The 21,805-nt window shown below is 41.7% G+C and overlaps 1 protein-coding gene and 1 pseudogene across 1 annotated transcript in view; one reads left to right on the forward strand and one right to left on the reverse strand.

Annotated features, from left to right (window-relative positions):
• The first annotated feature begins 4,921 nt into the window (after nt 1-4,921).
• Nucleotides 4,922-21,805, forward strand: part of Cacul1 (CDK2 associated cullin domain 1) — a 65,241-nt gene continuing 48,357 nt past the window's right edge. Inside the window, exon 1 of the mRNA XM_090345770.1 lies at nt 4,922-5,735. Within this exon, the coding sequence (XP_090201896.1) occupies nt 5,342-5,735 (394 nt within the window). The 5' untranslated portion in view covers nt 4,922-5,341. The remainder of the gene's footprint in view (nt 5,736-21,805) is intronic.
• Nucleotides 19,030-19,730, reverse strand: LOC150053777 (large ribosomal subunit protein uL16-like; annotated as a pseudogene).

Here is a 21,805-nt window from a genome sequence, read left to right on the forward strand (position 1 = left end):
CAGAGCTCAAGGCCACCTTTACTTTTGCCATTCCGGGACTCGATCAGTCTGTTAGCTAATGAGTATTTTGCTTTCTAAGCAACTTTGAGATTTGTTCTTAGAAACTAATAAACCATTTTGGCTTTCATGACAACTCAACAACTTCTCCTCCCCTCACCCCCCTCTTCTTCTTTCCTCTTCTTCCTCCTCTCTCCTTTTCTCTCTTCCTTCTCCTGGGACTTAAACTCAGGACTTGGCAGCTGTCCCTGAGTGGTGGTGCTCAAGGCTAGCATTCTACCCTTGAGCCATGGCTCTACTTCTGGCATTTTTTTTGTCGGTTCTGGGCCTTGAACTCTAGGCCTGAGCGCCGTTCCTGAGCTCTTCAACTCAAGGCTGCCACTCTACCCCTTTAGCCACAGTGCCACTTCCGGTTTTCTAGTGGTTGATTGGAGATAAGAGTCTCATGGACTTTAATGCCTGGGCTGGCTTTGAACCATGATCCTCAGATCTAAGCTTCTTGAGTAGTTAGGATTACAGGCATGAGCCAATGGCACCCAGCAATTTATACTGCCCTAATGTTCTTTATAGTTTTTTAATCTTTGAGGTTGGGATAGTTCTTCTTTACTTTCTTTTTGTGTGTGTGTGTGTGTGTGCCAGGATTGGGGCTTGAACTCATGGCCTTACATTCTTGTTTTGCTTTTCTGTTCAAGGCTGATGCCCTACTATTTGAGCTACATATCGGCTTTTGGTTTTGTGGTGGTTAATTGGAGATAAGTCTCTGGGATTTATCTGCCAAGGTTGACTTTGAACCAGATCCTACCATGCTACTAGCACCTGACTTGAGATATTTTTAATCACAAAAATAAAACACACTCTTTTCGTAGAACAAAAAAATCTTTGACACAAAAAAAGATTAAAACCCTCCATAATCCTATTACCCCTGGAGAAGAATTGCTATGGATGTTTTGATGTTAATGTATACCGATTTACAAATACATTTTATATGTATATTTGGTTGTTGTAATGAAACAGTCTAATAGAAAATATAAACAAAAACCAAAATGAGTATTTATTTTTCTTGCCAGTCCTGGGACTTGAACTTGGGGCCTAGGCACTGTCCTTGAACACTTTTAGCTCAAGGCTATCATTCTGCTACTTGAGCCACAGTACCACTTCCAGGTTTTCTATGTATGTAGTACATTGAACCCAGGCCTTTGGGCATGCGAGGCAAGCACTTTACCACTAGGCCAAACTCCTGGCCCCTATCTTGAAGCATGTATTACCCAGGTCAATTGATGGTTTATAATCACTGATTGTTTTACTTTCTCTCCAAATACCAGAACAAATCATCAAAACATTTAAGTTAATAAAGTTTTAAAGTGTAATCTAATAATGCATCGTCATGTTCATAAATTCAACCAGTTATTAACACGTTCATGTGGTTCCCTTCTACAAAGCATTTCTTAACTTTAAGTTGTACTCTTTCAGTGACTGCTTTGGTCCAACTATTGTTAGATTTTGCCATAATGGTTTTTCTTTTTAAGCAATAAAAGCAAAACAGCTATCTTCCATGGGTCATTTTGATAGTATATACATGGTTTCATGTTTACCGTGTTGCTGGGGAAAACTCTAGGAGCAGGGCTTTCTTAGACCAATCTCTTCAGTTCTAAATGTTTTCTAATTTTCATTATGATTTTCTGACCCATGAGTTGATTTAAATAGAGATAGGGAGCTTACTGGTTCTTGGTTATCAGTTTCTAACTTAACTGTGTCGAGGTCAGAGAATGTGGTTGCTATGATACTAATTTTTAGATATGTAGGGACTTGCTTTAGGTCTTAGGATACTGTATTTTTGTAGATATTTCACATATGTTATAAGAAATGTATATTTTGTAGCGTTGAACCAATCTTAGTGGTAATTCTTTTTTTAACTTATGGTCCCTTAACATTTTTTTAAAAAAATTGTTTGATGTATAAGTACCTGCTACCACATTATCACAGATGATGGCCTAAGACCATAGAAATATGTATTCTCTTACAAGTTTCCAAAGCTAGAGGTCTGCAGTGTTGGCTAGAGGCTCTAGTCATTCTCTGCCTTTTCCAGTGTTGGATGATGTCCACATACCTTAACTTGTTGCCACACCACTCAGATCTGTTTTTATGGATGCATTATGGTTTTCCTCTTCATTGTGTCATCTCTCAGATCTAATAAAGACACTTGTCATTGGATTTATGGTCCATTTGACCATAAATGTGTGACTTCCTCATCTTTGTATCTTCTACTACATGTGCCAAGACTTTTTCTTATAATGATCACATTTGTAGCTCCAGGGATTAGGGGATGAGAAGCCATGCTTCTCTGGGAGACCATGTCCAGCTCATTGCAATCAGCAAGGTATGTGTACGTGATGCACTCCGAATTTCTACTTCTTTCATTTTTGCTTCCTGAAGTTTGTATTAGATTTCTAGGTAGTCTACCCATAGTCTATTGATAACAAATTATTAACTATCTGATAAAAATTTTGCCTTCTATCTTTTTTTGATACATATACATTTTGATATATATATATACATATATATACATTTCCTTTCATTAGTTCATGTAATTATTTTAGGTAAAAATAAAATTTGTATTCCTAAACATCCTAGAGCCATAAAATTTAAAGTGTGCTGATTTAAAAAAAAAAAAACTTACTTTGCCCATTGGTTAATCTCAGATTGTTACTGTATCTGATTTTGTTACCTGGTATATTATATATATATACATATATATATATTTATTTGAAATAGGAAAGGGAAGGGGGGAAAACAAGATGCTTTGGAGGGGGTGGAGGAGGGAAATGGGGACCAAAACATGAGAAGGGGTAGCAATGTGTGAGAAGTAAAGTGCCCACTATCTGGCGAATGTAACTGTAACCCTGCTATACATTAGCCCGACAATAAAAAATAAAAATAAAGCTGGGCACGGTGGCTTGTGCCTGTAATCCTACCTACTTGGAGGCTGAGATCTGAGGGTCCAGGTTCAAAGCCAGCCCAGGCACAAGAAGGACCTGAGACTCTTATTCCAAATACTCTAGAAAATGGGAAGTGGGGCTTGGCTCAAGGATATGGTGGTAGCCTTGAGCTGAAGAGCTCAGGGACAGCACCCAAGCCTAGTTCAAGCCTCATGACCCACAAAAAAAAATAAATTCAATATAAAAAAATTACTATGAGGTTTCATTGTCTGAAGTTAAAATTATTCCGAGTGACTGGTAAAATGTTCCATTGAACATAGGGCAAAACAAATTGTGAAAATATATGTAAGAGAAATGGAAATAAATGTGAAGTCGATCAGAGGTTAACAATTTACCAGTGTCTGAAAACATTTTTTCCTTCATGCTTATTACTTATCTTATGGGCATGAAAGTTCAATACCTGCTTGGTGCTGGTGGCTCATGTCTGTAAATCTAGCAACTCAGGAGGCTTAGATTGCAGGATCAAAGACAGGATAGGCAGTAAAGTCTGTGAAATTCTTACCTCCAGTTAATCACCAAAAACCTAGACATGGAGATATGGCTCCAGTGGTAAGTTGACTGAAAAAGTTAAGCCCTAGTTCTGACACACACATAATTCAGTATTACCTTACTTAACCGAACAGTTTCTCTTAACAAATTTCACCTCCATTAGCCAGATTGAGTGCGCACACATATGCACGCAAAGCAATTATATGACTGCTAGAACTGAAGAATGAAAACTTCTCTGAGGAATAAAAGAGCAAAATCTTGATACATAAGGCCATATAATGTGAAGCTAATTGAAAGGACCTCCAGGATATTGAAACAAAAGCCATATAATGAATGATTGTTGTCCTTAATGTACTATGTTGTCTCTCATCTCCTTTGCTATCCCTTGGTTATCTCATATTGGTATAGTATCTCACTTTGTTATCTGATATATTGAATTTATTTGTATTTGGATATTTGAAATTTGATAGGGAAGGGGAGAAAACCAAGACGGGTGGGGGGTGTGGGGGGGAGGGAAATGGGTACCAAGACATGTGAAAGGGTATCAATGTATGTGAATTAATGCACCTTCTATGTGGCAAATATCATGTAACCCTTTTACTAATTACAATAAAAAAAATACTCTAAAAAAAAAAAGAAATTAGAACTACCTATCTTTCTATCCTTGGCCTCCAGGACATCTTCGATTGGTTGTCAGATTTCTGATATCGTAGGAAGTTTGACCTAAGCCTGTCAAACAGTTTAAAAAGGACTTCGAAAGGATCCGCAGGAGGGGCTGGGAGCGAGGCTAGTGGTAGAGTGCTTGCCTAGCATGCACAGAGCTCTGGGTTCCATTCGTGGTACTACATAACGCAGTGAAAGCGGGAAGCGGTGCTGGCTGTGGCTCAAGTGGTAGAGAGCCGACCTTGAAAAGGCCCAAGGACAGTGCTCAGGCCCCGAGTTCGAGTCCCAGGACTGGGAAAAGAAAAGCGAGAAATAGCCACACGAGGCTGCGGATTCGTTCCGCCGCAAAGGCGCTTGCTTAGCACACACGGCCCGAGTTCAGTCTCCAGGAACGTTTAAAACAATTCCATCTTCACCTTTTTTTTGGCCAACAACCTGTTGTTCCGGGAGCTGAGGAACCGGCCACCCCCAGGCCTCCGGAGGCCTCCGGCGGCCCACGCCTTGGCCAGGCAAGGCCCCAATGGGGGTGAGACATTCAGAGGTGCGAAGGCCCGGGGACACGGCGACTCCGGGCGGGGGAAGAAAATCAGGCCCAGAGAGACGACCAGGACCACCGGAGCCTCGCTCCGGCTCCAGCGCCATCCTCAGGCACCGCCCAGCGCCCGCCCAGCTCCCCGTCGCCAGGGTAACCTGCGTGCGCAGCCCCAACCCCCTTATCACGTGAGGCGGGGCGGGGCAGGCAGGCCGCGTGCCACCCCTCCCAGCATCCGGCAGGCGGAGTCGGGGTGAACCTCTGCCCTCCGGAGCGGGAGGGGGGGGTGGATTACAGCTCCCGCCCCTTTTTCGCGGAGCCTCTCACGGCGCTCCCTTTGGACCACGTGCTCCTTCTGGCCGTGCCCCTCCGCGCTCTTCTCAACCGCTTGCTGGGAACTGCCGTAAAGTGTCGTGAAGCGACCGGTCGCTTTCCGGCTGCCTCTCAGAACGAGATCCCCGGAGCACCCATCTCAGTCAGCTGTGCCTGTCGGACAAGCCGGCTGGTACGGGGAGTCGGAACCCCGGCGCGCCGCCGCCCCCCTCCCCGCGTCCGTCCCGGGCCTCGGCGATGTGAGCCGGAGGAGGCCGCGGTGCCCCCAGGCCCAGGGCTTGAGGTGGGCAGCAGGTGCCTGTGAGGCGGGCGGGGGCCGGGGGCCGGCAGGATGGAGGAAAGCATGGAAGAAGAGGAGGCGCTCACCTACGAGGCGATGATGGACGACCAGAACCACAACAACTGGGAGGCCGCGGCGGACGGCTTCGGGCCACCCCCGGCACCCCCCTTGTCGGTCTCTGTCGGGGCCCGGGAGCCCCCGGGGGGCCAGCTGCTGGCCGTGCCCGCGCTCTCGATGGACAGGAAAGGCCCCAAGGAGGGGCCGCCCGGGCCTCCGCCGCCGGGGCCGCCGGGGCCGCCGCCGCCGCCGCCGCCGCCGCTGCCGGAGACCAACGGGGTGATCATGATGCTCAAGAGCTGCGACGCGGCGGCCGCCGCCGCCAAGGCCGCCCCGGCCCCCGCCCCCAGCTCCGCCATCAACATCAACACCTCCACCTCCAAGTTCCGTGAGTCCGGCCCTCCCCGGGCCCCTTCGCCACCCCGCAGCCTTTGTTCCAGGCTGGGTCTCCCCCTTCCCTTCTCCGCCCTCTCTTCTCCCCACTGCGTCCCTCCTTCCCTCTGCACCCCTTCCTCTCCCGCTTCCCCCGCCCCACCCCTTCCCCTTGCTCGGTGTCGGCGGCCCAGGCTTCTTGGGTTACCTGGCCCCGGGAAGCTGTCTGGGGCGCACGGCGAGCTGAGTTCTTCCACCGGCCTGATCCTTATCGCCACTGGTTATCTCTCAGCCTTAGGAAGCTCTTTTCTTATCTGGCTCCCTGAAAGTTTTTACTCTTTAAAGGGCGAGGGGAGAAGACTTGAAGATTTCTTTTTTTTTTTTTTTTTTGGCGGGAGGAGCAACCTTTTGTATTTTTATGTGTTGTATATTTTCGCAACCAGAGAGGAAGCAAGAAATTTGGTTGTTCGTGTTCTTGTGTCTTTCAGTCGACGTGAAACAAGTCAGGAATCCGAAAGTTGCCGTGTTCTTTTCATCCTACAAGGGAAATGTGACTCGTTTCCCAATGCACTGGTAGCTGCGACATCCTTTTTAGTATAGAGTCACTTTTCAGACAAGCACAGTCAGCGTGGGTCCAAACACGAGCCTGTTGCATGTTGAACGTTTGCTAGTGATCTGCCTTGACCCCACTCAGTGGCAAGCAGAAAGATTTTAGGCCAAAGGGATCCAAATAGTCCCCAACCAGGATGCATATTTACTTCTGGACCTGGGGAGAAAAAATGTTTTCGCTTTGCTCTTTTCCTTCGTGTGGTGGTGGTGGTTTTATAAGTTCTGGAAAATAGGGGTTGGGGATCAGCAGAATCTTGATTTAAATCTGGATAAATAATAAGGAAGCAATAAAACGGGGTAAGAAGAGACTCTGTCTTTTTCACTTCTTAGGGGATGTTCTGTTATTCCAAGTTTAAAATGGCAGAAGTAAAGCAACTGGACATTTCACTTCTAGTCAGTTTTACCATCTGTACTGTTACTAGTTTGCTTAGATGTACCTAGATACAGATAACTAGTCACATCCTTACCTGTGTGTGTGTGTGTGTGTGTGTGTGTGGTAACAGCACTCAACCTTTTAAGATACTGCTCTAGCAAAGATACAGGTGTGTAGGTGTGCTTAGTAAAATTTGTATAATCTTTTTCTCTGTTATACGTACCAGAGACTGGAATTTGTATTGTGTGGTTTTGGATTGTGTTTATATTGTGTATGGAGGGCTACATTGTGAAATTAGACTTTGTAAAAAGTGGCAGAGTAATTTACCTAAGTGCAGCAGGACCTGGCTTTAATGCTCAGGTTCCTTTGAGTTCACAGATCAGCAAAGAGAGCAAAAACCAGTGAAGTTGAAAACAAAAGGGAAGATTTACCAAACCAAAAGATTCCTTGACAACATTAATAAGCTATGTCAACCTTTGTAAGATTGAACAAGAAAAAGAAAAATGCAGATAAAATAAATGAAAAATGGAAAAGCTATTAGATTTAAACATTTTAAATTACTGTTCGGCAATGAATTTGGAAACTTAGATAACAGTATAATTGTTAGAAAACAGTTAATAGTGAAAGTATCAGAAGGAAGTTTAAATTAACATTTAATGTATTGAAGTAGTGGTGTAAGACCTTTTCAAAAACTCTGATCCAAAATTCTGATCTCAAATTTAATAATGAATGATTTTGTTTACAAGTTCTGAAAATAGGAAAAGTAAAAACTGAGCTTGTTTTTTGCTTTTGTTTTTTGGCCAGTTGTGGGGCTTGAACTCAGGGCCTACGTACTGTCCCTGAGCCTCTTTTTGCTTAAGGCTAGCTAGCATTCTACCACTTGAGCCACAGCACCACTTCTGGCCTTTTCTGTTTATGTGATGCTGAGGAATCGAAGTCATGGCTTCATGCATGCTAGGCAAGCACTTTACCACCATATTCCCAGCCCCACCAAGCCATTTAATAGACTAGTAAAATCTTTATTCTAAAATTGGGGAAGACTACGTCTGTTTCACTGACTAGTGTAGAAATAAAAGCCCTGTTCTGGCTCATCAAATCTAACCATGTATTTAATTAAAAAGACAACAATACATAATCGATAGGGTTGGTCCTAGGAATGTAAGCATGCTTCAGCATCTATATATCAATATTACTTATCTTTTTTTGGAGTGGGGATTGGTCATGGGCCTGAGCACTGACCCTGAGCTCTTCAGCTCAAGGCTACTGCCCTAGCCTTGAGCCACAGTTCTACTTCTGGGTTTCTGGTGGTTAATTGGAGATAACAATCTCATGGACTTTAGTGCTGGGCTGGCTTTCAACCGTGATCCTCAGATCTCAGCCTCCTGAGTAGCTAGGATTACAGAGCCGGCTCAATATTATTTACCTTATTAGTTGATTAAAAAAATTCAGTTGATGCCATAAAACCATTAGGTTATGGCCCAGAGTATGATTTAATGGTAAAATGCTTGCCTAGCATGCAAAAAGCCCTGGGTTAGATTCCTTGGTACCACATACACAGAAAAAGCTGTAAGTGGCACTGTGGCTTGAAGTGGTAAGAGCACTAGCCTTGAGCTAAAGAGTTTAGGGACAGCACCCAGGCCCAGAGTTCAAGCCCCATAACGACAAAACAATTAAAACATTTGATTAGATTCAATATGTTTTTGATGAAAACCTCCAATATGTTTATGATGAAAACCTATCTGCAAGCTAAGAGTATAAGATAAAACCCACAGCAAATAATAAATCTTAGGGTAAAATGTCTTGGAGAGTTGGGTGAGGTTGCTTATCTATAATCCTCTAGCTACGCAGGAGGTTGAGATCTGAAGATTTCAGTTTGAAGCTAGTCTGGGCAGAAAAGTCTGTGGCACTCTTATTTCTAATAAACTACTCAGAAAAAGCTGGAAGTGGTGCTGTGGCTCAAATGGTAAAGCACTAGCTTTGAGCACAAAGAGGTCAGAGATAGTGTCTAGTTCCTGAATTCAGGTCCCAGGAATGGGACCTCTCCAGAGTGGTAACAAGGTTAGTTTCCTGGCTAACAATGTAAGGGGGAAAAATAAGGTATAAAGACCAGAAAGGTGGCTCATGCCTGTAATACTAGCTTCTTAGGCTGAGATTTGAGGATTGAGGTTCAAAGCCAGCACTGGCACAAAAGTGAGACTCAACTCCAATTAACCACCAGATAACCAGAAGTGGTGCTGTGGCTCAAATGGTAGCCTTGAACCGAAGAGCTCAGGGACAGTACCCAGGTCTAGAGTTCAAGGCCCATGACAGACAGAAAAAAGACTGGCAGGGAAACAATGATGCTAAAATTTGCAGAAACATGAACCAAAAACCAAGAAACTATTTAGTAAGAGCAATGTAAAAAGTTTAATAGCAGCATCAAATATGTTTTAATAAACTTAATAGCTTAAATCTAAAATTTATATGGTAGATGAAATGAAATTTGTGAATAATTAAATCAGTCTTAATTTGTTTGGGGAATGGCTTACTTTTATTAGAAATTAACATTTCAGACCTGTTTTTTTTTTTTAAGGAGGGATCTTAGGCATGTTGCTGTTTTTTTGTTCAAGGCGCTTGAGTCACAGCTTGTCTTCAGGCTTTTGGGATGGTTAATTGGAGATAAGAATCTCATGGACTTCCCTTCTGGGCTGGCTTGGAACCATAATCCTCAGATCTCAGCTTCCTGAGTACCTTGGATTACAAGTGTGAGCCACTGCCACCTGGTTTGCTTGACCAGGAATTTTTGACTAGAGAAGAGGCCTACACAGTAACAATAAAAGGACAGTAACCTTTCTAGAGAATAGGCAAAACATAATTTACTACAAAATAGTAAATCTTAAACATGAGATATCTAGATGTTACTAATCAGAGACATATGAATGAAAACTGTTGGAATGTCTTCCCCCACCGTCATTCCTGGGACTTGAACTCAAGGCCTGGGCATTGTCTCTGATATTCTTTGCTCAAAGCAAGTATTTTAGCACTTGAGCCACAGCACCACTCTGCCTTTTTTTGTTCATATGGTACTTAGGAATCGAACCCATGGCTTCATGCATGCTAGGCAAGTACTCTACCACTAAGCCGTATTCCCAGCTCCTGGAATGTCTTTTTGTCTTTAGGTTGACAGTAATTATCAGAAAGCTGAATAGTGCTAGTGTAGATGAGAATATGTACATATAAGAAAACTTTTACTTGATGGTGGGAATTACAGTGCAGTGAATTTGGGGGCTGTTGATATGCCCAAAGTCTGTGGACTAGATAACGAAATGCAGCTAGAGTGTTGGTATAGTCCTGACCAATACAGTAAAGGTTTGCTTGTAAGGTAAAGCAGACTTTGGTGGTTTCTGCTTTTGAAGTAGAGAAAACTTGTTGGATTGTATTGATCAGATATATTTTTCCATGTGTGGAACAGCAGCTATAATCAGAGTCACCACAAATACGATTTACCAACATCAGTCATTCTCTAAGACCCATTTCTTCTGCTCTTTGAATGAAGTTGGTAGCATTCTTTGTAATTCCAGCTCTTCATTGCACTAGGTTTGATATTTTGGTAGGGACTTTTAGGGGGCTCTACTTTTTTCTCCCAGGGAACTATTTCCCTCAGGGAACTGTTTCCTTTGTGTCCAGGAAAGTGATAAATATCAAGGTGGGTCTTGGATTTTCTGGACTCAACTGTGATAAGGATTGGGGCTAAAACACCATATTTCATATTTCTCTAAGGCTGTTTTCTGACTGGTTTTCCTCATGTGACATCCTGGTCCCTAATGTTTAGATCAGTGTTTAAGAACCAGTGTTGAGTAATCATTAAAAAAAAAAAACTCATTTCCCACTTTCTCAAGTGAGCTGCATGTTCTTCTGGAAGGCTAGTAGGAAGACTTTTTATTGGTGGTAATAAAGTTTGAACTTACAGTCTTGTGCTTGTGCCCTAGCACCCGAGCCCTGCTACAAGCCTTTTACGTATGTTCTTGAAGCAGTATTTGAATCCATTTTCTATATTCTGGCAATACTGTGATTGAACAGACTCTATGTGGGTATTAGGTGGTTATTTGTGGCCTCTGATATAAAACCATTTTTCATTTTTATTCTTTCCTGCTCCCATAGATCAAGTAATACTTCGGTATCTTTCTAGTCTTTTTTTCTAAAGACATTGTAACTAGCTACCACTAGAGATCTAAGCTATCTTGATAATTGGCCACTGCTGGCCCTACTGTCTAATAATTATACTTTAGTTATATCTTGCAATTATCACTGTGGAAATTGAACATTGAAGTCCAGAGCTCCCTCTCCCCCCCCCCCTTTTTTTTTGTCAGTTCTGGGCTTGGGCTCAGGGCCTGAGCACTGTCCTTGGACTTTCTCAAGGCTAACACTCTATCTACCACTTGAGCCTCAGCACCACTTCTGGCTTTTTTCTATGCATGTGGTACTGAGAAATTGAACCTGGGTCTTCGTGCATGCTAGGCAAGCACTCTACCACTAGGCCAAACTCCCGGCCTCGAGAGCCCCTTTTAATGGGAGTGTTACCCATCTTTAATGCAGAACCACACAAAACAACCATTGCAGTATTTTTGCAAAAACTTCCTAATTGCTTGGCAAAGGGTCTTTTTAGAGCACAAAGTTTTAGGGGCCTTTTTAGAGCCCAGTTTAGCGCGTGTGTGTGTGTGTGTGTGTGTGTGTGTGTGTGTGTGTATATACATAAGCATGCTTTCATAAATCCCATTTCCTTCTTTCTTGTATATTTCTTATTCTCTTTCCCTTCCACTTACATTCAGCAAAATGTACACATTTTAGGTGTACAGTTTGGTGGTCTGAGGTCTGATTTTTCCCATATCTGCATGCTAAAAGCTAGCCTGTTTTTGGGTGCAGACAGAAGCTACAACACTCCTGGGTCAGAAACAAAGGAATGAGTTACTTCCAGCACAGCAAACAATATAAGAGTCATTGTATTTAAAAAAAAAAAAGAAGGTACTATGTAACTTGAGTGTAGAACAGAAGGGGAAAAATGAGGGAGAAGGATGGAAGGGTGACAATAAGAAACATTGTACTCACTCTGACTTAGGGAATTGTAACCCCTTTGTACAACTACTTAAAAATAACAGTAAAAAAAATCAAGAAACATTGTACTCACTCTGACTTAGGGAATTGTAACCCCTTTGTACAACTACTTAAAAATAACAGTAAAAAAATCAGCACAGTTTTGTAAGTTCCTGTTCCTCCTAAGTCTCTTAAGAGAAGGCAGGCTGTGGGGAGATGCTTACATAGTGGTTTGTGTTGCAGATGAAGGACATTGAATTGGAGAATGTGCTACTTTTATAGAACATAAGCCATTCTGTGTTTTTTTTTTTTTTTTTTTGGTCCCTAAGCTCTTCAGCTCAAGGTTCCAGCCCTTCCCCTTGAGCCACAGCTCCACTTCTGGTTTTCTGGTGGTTAATTGGAGATGAGTCTCATGGGCTTTAGTGCCCAGGCTGGCTTTGAACCGCCATCCTCAGATCTCAGCCTCCTGAGTTAGCTAGGATTATAGATGTGAGCCACGGTGCCTGACTCATTCTGCTCTTTCTTAATGGTGTCTTCTGAAGAGCAGATGTTTTAAACTTTGATATAACTAATTTATTAGTTTTTTCTTATGCTCATACTTTTCATATTCTAAGAATGATTACCCAAAGTCAAGATTTTTCTCTGTATTTTGAACTATACATTGTTACATGTGCATAGTGTTAAGAATGATAGTTTTTTTTCCCTGCCAGTCCTGGGGGCTGAACTCAGGGCCTGAGCACTGTCCTTGGGTTTTCCTCAAGATTAGTGCTCTACCACTTGAGCCACAGCACCAGTTCTGGCTTTTCTATGTATGTGGTACTAAGGAATCGAACCCTGGTCTTCGTGCACGCTAGGCAAGCACTCTACCACTAGGCCAAACTCCTGGCCCCAAAAATGGTATTTCTTTTTAATGTTGTTTTCGGTCCTGGGGCTTGACCTCTGGGTCTGGGCGCTGCCTCTGTGCTCTTCGTGCTCTACCACTTAAGCCAGTGCCACTTCTGGTTTTCTGGTGGTTAATAGGAGATGAGTCTCCTGGACTTTCGTGCTGGGCCGACTTTGAACTGTGATCCTCGGATCTCAGCCTCCTGGGTAGTAGCTAGGATTACAAGCCTGAGCTTTTGGCACCTGTTGGTAGTTCCTTTTATTGTGTATATGTCCAGTTGTGTCAGCAGTTTGTTCAAAAGAATGCTCTGTTCTTACTGAGGTTTTTTGACAACTTGGTAAAAAAATAATCATATATGTATGGGTTTCAATTCTGTTCCATATTTGGAACATTTAGGATTGTTGTATGTTGATGAATTGTCTTGTTTTATCATGATGGAATATCTAGTCTTTACCTTGAAGACTACTTTCCAGGATTTTCAGGATTATTATCTGTTTGATACATCTTTTTTAAAGATTATTTTTAACCCATCTATGTAAGGGTACATTTTGTGTGCGTGTGTGTGTGTGTGTGTGTGTGTGTGTGTGTGTGTGTGTGTTGTGTGCTGCTTCTGGAACTTGAACTCACAGTCTTGGCCCTGTGGCTGAGCATTTTTCCTCAAGGCTAGTGCTCTACCACTTGAGACACAGCTCTATTTTTTTGGTAGTTAATTGGTTAAGAGTCTTACAGACTTTGCTTCCTGGACTAGCTTTGAACAGTAATCTGAATCTCTTAGCTTCCTGAGTAGGTAGGATTACAAACATGAGCACCAGTGCTCAGTAGAATGCATTTCTTAGAGACAGCATATATAAGGTCCAGTCTGGCAACTTCTGCTTATCATGGGGTTTTATCTCAGGGCCTTGCCAGGCAAGAGCTCTGCCAGTTTAGTCATCCCTCAATCCTTTTTGCTTTGGCTATTTTTTGAGAGAGGGAGTTACATTTTTTTTTTTTTTTGCTTGGGTCAGCCTACTAACTTAACAATTCCTGGGTAGTTAGGTGCCACTACACCCAACTTTGTTGTTGACTTTAGGGGAGGGGAACATCTTGAACTTTTTTGCCTAAGCTAGTTTTGAACCATGCTTCTGACTTCTGCTTCTGGAGTGGTTGGATTATAGATATGGCACTCTAATCATTTTTTTCCTGCCTTTTTGATTTTTGTTTGCTCTTGCTAGTACTGGTCAATCTTATAGTTTTGAGCTTAATCAGCTTGCTTGTTCAGCTGGTGCTCTACCACTTGAACAAAGCCTTTAGCCCAGCTTTTTGGTGGTTGTTTTGGAGTTGAACTCTTTTACCCTTGGCTGGCTTTGACTTTTGATTCTTTAGACCTAGGCCTCCTGGGTAGCTAGAATTATTATAGTGGTGAGCCACCTGTGCCTGGCTTAATTTCTGCCTTTTTAATAGTCATATTGAGTTATTTCACATATAATGTATTTGCTTTTCTTTTTTTAGTTCATCAGTTCTGCCTTTTATTTTTCTCTTCATTTTTTTTTTTTCTAATTTGGCTTCTTAGCATGTTTTTTGCCCCTTGCCAATTTGCGTTGTAAAACTTTTAACAATCTGCTTTCAAATAGTGCTAGAGAACCTCATATACAATGTAAAAATGTAATAGTTACACTTTGCTTTTCTTCTATTCTGTCCTTAGTGCTGTTTTTGCCATATATAGGTGTCACATACTTAGCTTCTGTTTATGCCATAACTTCCAGTATACACTTAATTTCTATTTTATTTTTGTCAGTTGTGGGACTTGAATTTAGTGCCTATGCGCTGTCTCTGAGCTTTTTTGCTCAAGACTACAGCTCTGCCACTTGGAGCCATAGCTACATTTCCAGTTTTGAGGTGGCTAACTAGAGGTAAGAGTCTCATGGACTTTCCTGCCCACCTGGCTTTAAACCAGAGTCCTGAGATCTTGGCCTCCTGAGTAGCTACAATTACAGGCTCCTGGCCAATGAACATTTATTAATCTTAATTTAAACAGGTCTTTATCTCATTTTCCATGTGAAGTAACATTCAGAAATTAACTATTTCAGAATGAATAATTCAGTGACATTTAGTACATTTAGTTTTGTGCGGCTAGTCTATCTCATTCCAGAACATTTTTATCATCCCAAAGTAACTTTTTATGTCCATTAGGCGGCTGTTTCCCATTCTTCCCTCCTCCAGTTGCTGGAATCATCCAATCTGCTTTCTGTCTCTATGGGCTTGCCTACTCTGTTTTTTTTTTTTTAATTTTTAAAAATTAAATCATAGGATAAGAAATTTAAGGGTGAGCATGGGGACTCAGTATAATCCTAACTGTTCTGGAGGCAGAGATTGGGAAGATCACAATTCGAGGACACCCTGGGCAAAAAAGTTAGCAATCAGTCAGAAAGCCCAGTGAGGTGGCATGTACCTGTAATTCCAGCTACCCTAAATAGGCAAAAGCTAGGAAAATCATGGTCTGAGGCTACCCTGGGGAAAAACCCTAAAGATAAAGCAAAAAAAGGGCTGGAGGCATGGCTTACATAATAGAATACCTACTTGGCAGTTGTGATCAAAAACTGTAGATGGGTACTAGTGGCTCACCCTGTAACCCTAACTACTCAGGAGGGTGAGATCTGAGGATCATAGTTTGAAGCCAGCCCAGGCAGGAAAGTCTGTGAGACTCCAAGTAACTACCTAAAAAGCTGGAAGTGGTGCTGTGGCTCAGGTGGTAGAGTGTGCCCAGGACCTGAGTTCAAGTCCCAGGACTGGTGCAGAAAAACAAATCACAAACTGGAAATTTTTTTTTATTAAAGAATTTATTAACATTAATTTTTACATCATATTTCAAATGACATGTTTAACAAGTATTCAAGAAGGGAATTTCTATATGCAACCACTGGCACTTAGTTTTTAGAGCATAATCAAAATTAGGCTATGTATATCATAGATACATATTAATTTATGTAATAAAACATGTCTATAGAGACATAGGTTTTTATGTCTATGTAGTTGTGTTTATATTTCCAATACCATGTCCATAGCATTGGGTATGCAAATATTGAGTCCTTGCTCTTGTACTGTTTGGATCTAATAGCCACGTATTAAGGATAACATGCGCCTTTTGTTCCTCGTGACTTGTCTCACTCAACATGATTCGCTCTAGATTCATCCACTTTCCTGCAAATGCCATTATTTTATCTTGTTCATTGGCTATGTAGAATTCCATTGTATATATATATACCACATTTTCTGTATCCATTCATCTTCAGTAGGTCATCTGGGTTGTTTCCATCGCCTGGATGTTGTGAATAGTGCAGAGATAAACATAGCTGAACAGGTGTCCTTATCATATCTTGGGTTGTGATGTTCAGGGTAGATGCCCAGAAGTGGTATGGTGGGATCGTATGGAAGGTCAATTTTCAGTTCTTTAAGAAACCTCCACAACTGCTTTCCAGAGTGGCTGAACTAATTTACAAACAAACTGGAAATTTTAATAAATATTTATCTAAATTGTTATTGTTTTCTGCCATTGTTCTTACCTTTGATCCAGACTTCTATCTTTTCTACCTTAAGAACTTTCTTGGTATTTATTATAGTGAAGTTTTGATGGTCTTTACTCAGTTTTTGTTTCAGACTTTTTACTTTTTATTTTCTTTTTGGCAGTACAGGGATTTGAACTCAGAGCCTTGGACTTCTAGGCATGTGCTTTACTGCTGCGCTGCATTACTAACCCTTTTTACATTGGCTATTTTTTTGGGGGGGGAGTCATGGGGCTTGAACTCTGGCCTGGGTGCTGTCTCTGAGCTCTTCAGCTCAAGGCTACCTCCCCTACCTCTGGACCTGGGTGTTCTCCCTGAGCTCTTCAGCCCAAGGCTACCACCCTACTCTTGAGCTACAGTCCCACTTCCCATTTTCTAGTGATTAATTGGAAATAAGAGTCTCGGCTTTGTGGCTTTGTATTGCCCGGCTGGCTTTGAACCTTGATACTCAGATCTCAGCCTCTTGAGTAGCTAGGATTATAGGCTGAGCCACCATGCCCAGCTGCAGGATCTCACTCCCATCCCCACACCTACCCCCACCTTGGCCTTGATCCTATTTTACTCTTCCCATTGTAGATGGGATGATGATACATGCTACAACATCCAGTTTCTGTTGAATTGGTGTCTTCCAGATCTTTCTGCTAAGGGGGCTGGCTGGAACTGTGATCCTTCTGATCTGAGCCTCCCATGTAGCTCAGCTAATATTGAGAGAAGGGTCTTGTATGCATGTCTGGGCTGGCCTGGAACTGCTATTTCATTCTCAGCCTCCCAAGTAGCCAAGCTTTCAGACTTGAGCTCCCAGCAAGGACAGATTTAATAATGGAAATTAGATATCTTACAAATCTTTGGAAAGATAAGGATATACCTCTCTGTAGTTGCCTTCCAGAGACCAAGCAGGCTGCTGTCCTAGTTGCTACCTCCACATTGTTGCCACCCCCCCCCCAATCCCTGAGGTTAGTGACTTGACAACAGAACTTGGAGTTCTGTTGCAGAACTACTAGCAACAATAATGGATCCTTTACTTTCTGTTTGGCCTTCCAAATCTCAGTTGCCTTTCCTTGTTGGAACATATTTTACAAAGTATGATTTTTTTTTTTGCTTTCCATTCCACATTGGCTTTCTATGAAAATAACCCCCAAATATTAGGAGCTGACATAATAGCAAGAGTTATGTTATATTAGTGGCTGTGGCTTTTAATATCTCACTGTGAAGATCAGGCAGCTCTTTTCTGGATTCTGTCATTCTTGAAAGAGATGAAAGTAGACAGAAATACACATTGACTTTTAAAAGTTTCTGCTCAGATTAGCAGATCAGTGCATCAAAATGCCACATTTGCTTATATTCCAGGAGTACTAAGTAGAATATAATGGTGTCCTGAATGTGTTAAGAGAGGGCATGAAGCACTGGGGCTATGAGGAAAAATGAGCAGTGAGTGAATGAACAGACTCATCTTGTATGACTAAAGGTAATATACCACAACCTGAGGAGACTTAGTATCCTAGTGTATTGGTGGTCTCCTAGATGAACAAAAACTTCACAGTATTTTAAGTTGAACTACATAAAATCTTGTTTTTTAAAGTTCAGTTGATTCAAAAATGTGTTAAAAGTTGACTTTTTTTTGTTGTTGTTGGTCATGAGACTTGAAGTCTGGGCCTGGGCTCTGTCCCTGAGCTCTTCAGCTCAAGGCTACCACCCTACTCCTTGAGCCATAGCACTACTTCTGGTTTTCTGGTGATTGAATATAAGAACCTCACAGATTTGGAGTTTAGTCCCCCGGGCAGGCTTTGAACCGATCCTCAGTTCCTAGCCTCCTGAGTAGCTAAGGTTACAGGTGTGAGCCATTGTGTCTGGCATGGAATTTATTTTTATCTTTGACTAAGAGATAGGGGTCTCTTGGAAGCACCGAATGGATGGATCTTGTTTTTTGATCCAATGTGCTGCTCTACTTCTTTTGATTAAGGAATTGAGTCCATTAATGTTTAAGAATAGAGAGATGTCTCATATTTTCTGCCATTTTCTTGATTTCCTGTATTTTGCTTCTTTCCTCTTCCTGTGCTTTCCAAACCAGGTCTTCTAATAATTTTTGGCTGATTTGTTTCCTTGGTTTTGATTGTTTTCTTCAGAGTGTATACTTCCCTTTACTATTCTTTGTAATCTAGTTTAATGTTCATGAATTCCTTTAATTTTTGTTTGTCATGAAACATGTTTGCTGGGTACACCAGTTTGGGTTGGCACTTGTTGATTTTTGCATTGAGGGTTTGAATGGAGAGATCTGCAGTGATTCTGATTCTTGATCTTTCTCAAGGCTAGTGCTCTACCACAGCACAACTTCTGTTTCTTTCTGTGTATGTGTTACCACGGAATCAAACCCAGGGCTTCATGCATGCTAAGCAAGTGTTCTGCCACTGGGCTACACTCCCCAGTCCTCTACTGAGTTTTTAACACTGGCTATATTTTTATTTTTTAAAGCATGTGGATTGCTTTTCTCAAGACTTTTTCCATCTGGATAGTAATTACAGTTTTTTTGTTGGCTGTGGGGGCTTGAACTCTGGGCCTGGGTGCTGTCCCTGAACTCTAGCTCAAAGCTAGAGCTCTGCCATTTGAGCCACAGCACCACTTGCTGTTTTCTGGTGGTAAATTGGAGTTGAGTCTCTTGGGCTTTCATGTCTTGGCTGACTTGAACCTCAGATCTCAGCCTCTTGAGTAGCTCGGATTACAAGCATGAGCCACCAGAGCCCTGCATAATTACAGGTTTTTTTTTCCAGTTCTTTTTAAAACTTTCTTCTATTATCTTTGCTTTTAGCTTGTCAATTTTTGTTTGAAGTACAGTCAAGTTTTATTGGTGAGCATGATGTAAGTGGGGGTGAGTGTGATAAAGCTGAGTGGGTAGAGGTCCTCTTGAGTGCAGGGCTTGCCACTTACCTAGAGTACCACCGTTTGGGATGTACTTGACTGCACAGCCCTCAGGGATGAGGTGCTTTTCAGCTACCATGTCTTCACACTCATCAGCATTAACCTTGGTAAAGCCCCACTTCTTGGAGATGTGGCTCTTCTGACTACCAGGGAACTTGAACTTGGCCCTGTGTGAAGCCTCAATCACATGCTCCTTACTGTGCAGCTTGGTGGGGATGGACATGATTACCTGATGTGAGCCCTGGCCAGTGTCCTGGGACTTCCCAAAGGTACCTTGTGTCCTTGTCTGGAGCCTGTCAGCCCCAGTGCCAGACATCATGTTGATGCAAATGGCAAGGAAAGGATGCAGTTGTACTCGAATATGAAAGCCATCTTTACCACAACTTTTTACCATGTACTTGTTGCACAAATGTGGGCAGCCTCCAGGGCTTCAGAGGAGAGCTGCTCGTATTCATCTGACAACCAAGTGGGAACTCATCCACTTTTGCCTTCTTCCGCCCCAGGTCATAGATGTAGATCTTGGCATCAGGGACACCTTGACAAAAGTGAGACTTTAGGTACGGTTTGTTCTTAGAGTACTGTAAACAGTGGGTGGGGCAGATACCCATGGCAGACTCCAGTATCTTCAGTGGTGAGAAGAAAAGAGCTAGCTTGTCAGTTTTTGTTTGTTTTGATTTTCACAGATTTGCAGATTTGCAAATTTTAGTAATCTTTAACTGTGTACTCATATTTAAAACTGGAAAGACAACTTGGTAATTCTCTGTTTATGGGGGCCTTTGTCAAATTTTGAGTATGGGACTGCACTTTAAACTAATTGGACACAGAGCTGTTATTTTCTTGAGGAATTGCCAAATGTTATTGTGAATATCTTCTCTGGGAATGTTCAGTGTCTGTTAGAGAAGGCCTTTCTTTCCATTCTAAGAAAAGGTAGGCAGTAAACAAGTGTATTTCTTTTAGTCAGTGGCACTAAATTAAAGAGAAGGAGCCAGGGTAGTTAGGCATATATGATACTGACTTTTAACTTTTATTTAATATATATCAGCCCTGAGCTTTTTCCTAGGTCTTTTATGTCCTAAGAATTTGTCTTTGAGTTTGTCCACAGACTAATTTTTCTCTGGCTGCTTTTCACTGTTTAATCTGTGGACTTTGGTAATTATTCTGCACTTTCTCACCCATTTCCAGCTCTCTGCCTATAACTCACATTGTTTCTATCCTCAAGTCTTGAACTTCTCTAGATCTTGTAGGGCAGGATTGTTTTCCTGCTTGTTGGGATGCACTTTTGCACCTGCTTTTCATGATTACTACTTCATAGTTCAAATGTCCTTGGTCTTAATGCCAAGGAAAAGACCAACCTATTTAAATATTGGAAGACAAGAAGAATTTTTAAACTGTTGTACACCTATAATTAGCATAGTGTATGCAAGCATAAATCTGTTTAGCAGATTTGAGTACTTTGGATTTTGTGAGTTTGGATTCAGTAGAATTAGTACCATATTGGATGTCTTGATTCCTTAGCCATTTCATATATATCCCATCACATGTTCAAAATGACATCTCTCACTTGTAGTGGTAGAATGACATGCAGTAATTTTCTAAGAGTTGTCCAACCTGCCAGTAGCCACGAAGCTAGAATTTATTTTTTTCAAGATAGTACTGGTGAAGGATGTTTCCATTATTGTTATATTTTCTCAAATTACAACTTTATAAAGTTTTTAGGCACTTCATATGTTACAACTTTATCTGGTCCAAAGTATTTTTTTGAGGGGAGATGAGTAGCAGCATAGAACCTTTAAAGAATTTATTCCTTAGGCCAGATGTTGGAGGCTTGCACTTGTAATCCCAGTTACTCAGGAGGCTGAGCCCTGAGAATCACAGTTTAAAGCCAGCCAGGGCAGACAGATTTGAGACACTGTTATCTCTTAACTGACCAGCCAAAAGCTAGAAGTGGAGGTGTGGCCAAAGTGGTAATGGGTTGGCCATGAATAGAAAAAGTTAATCAAGAGCTACTAGGCCAGAGTTCAAGCCTCAGAACCAAGTGGGAAAAAGTGTTACTGAGGATTTAAATTAAATAAGACATCACTGGTTAATGTGTTTTTGTGAGTACAACTTCCTGTTTACCTTCATGCACTTTTAGGAAGGGTAACTTCTTAATATGTACATAGATATTTTAAATGCCCATAGTGTTTAAATTGAATTCTGAAAACCAGGAAATGTCAAATTCAAACTTCCTTAAAGTACCTAAAGATACCACTTAAAAGGCTTTAGTTTACTTTAGAAAGCTACTTCTTTACAATTTAACCTTACTTTCTCTCTTCTGCTGGCAAATAGAAATACAACCTGAGGATGAGGTACATGTAGCTTTTGTTTTTTTCTCCTCACAGAGCAAGGGCATTTATTGCATTTGCTTATTACTTTCTTAATATTTTTTAACTGATGAGCTCTTTTAGGAGCAACTGAGTTCATTATTTACTTTGTATCAATTAAGTAGCATTATTTACTTTGTATCAAGTTATTTTCCTTTTACAAAAACAGCTGGGATTTTCTTGCTAAAACCCTATTCTACTCACCTCCCATCTTGTTCTGATTCCCAGTATCCTCCTCCACTTTCAAGAGCTTTCTCCCTCCCATTCCTAAGGTTTTGTTCTTGACCTGGAGCTCCTTTTTTTCTGGTACTTGAAAGAGTTTAGTCTCTTTTTGCT

This window comes from Megascapheus bottae, chromosome 15 (assembly GCF_031878675.1).
Source record: "Megascapheus bottae isolate mThoBot1 chromosome 15, mThoBot2.hap1, whole genome shotgun sequence".
In the NCBI taxonomy this organism is placed as follows: domain Eukaryota; kingdom Metazoa; phylum Chordata; class Mammalia; order Rodentia; family Geomyidae; genus Megascapheus; species Megascapheus bottae.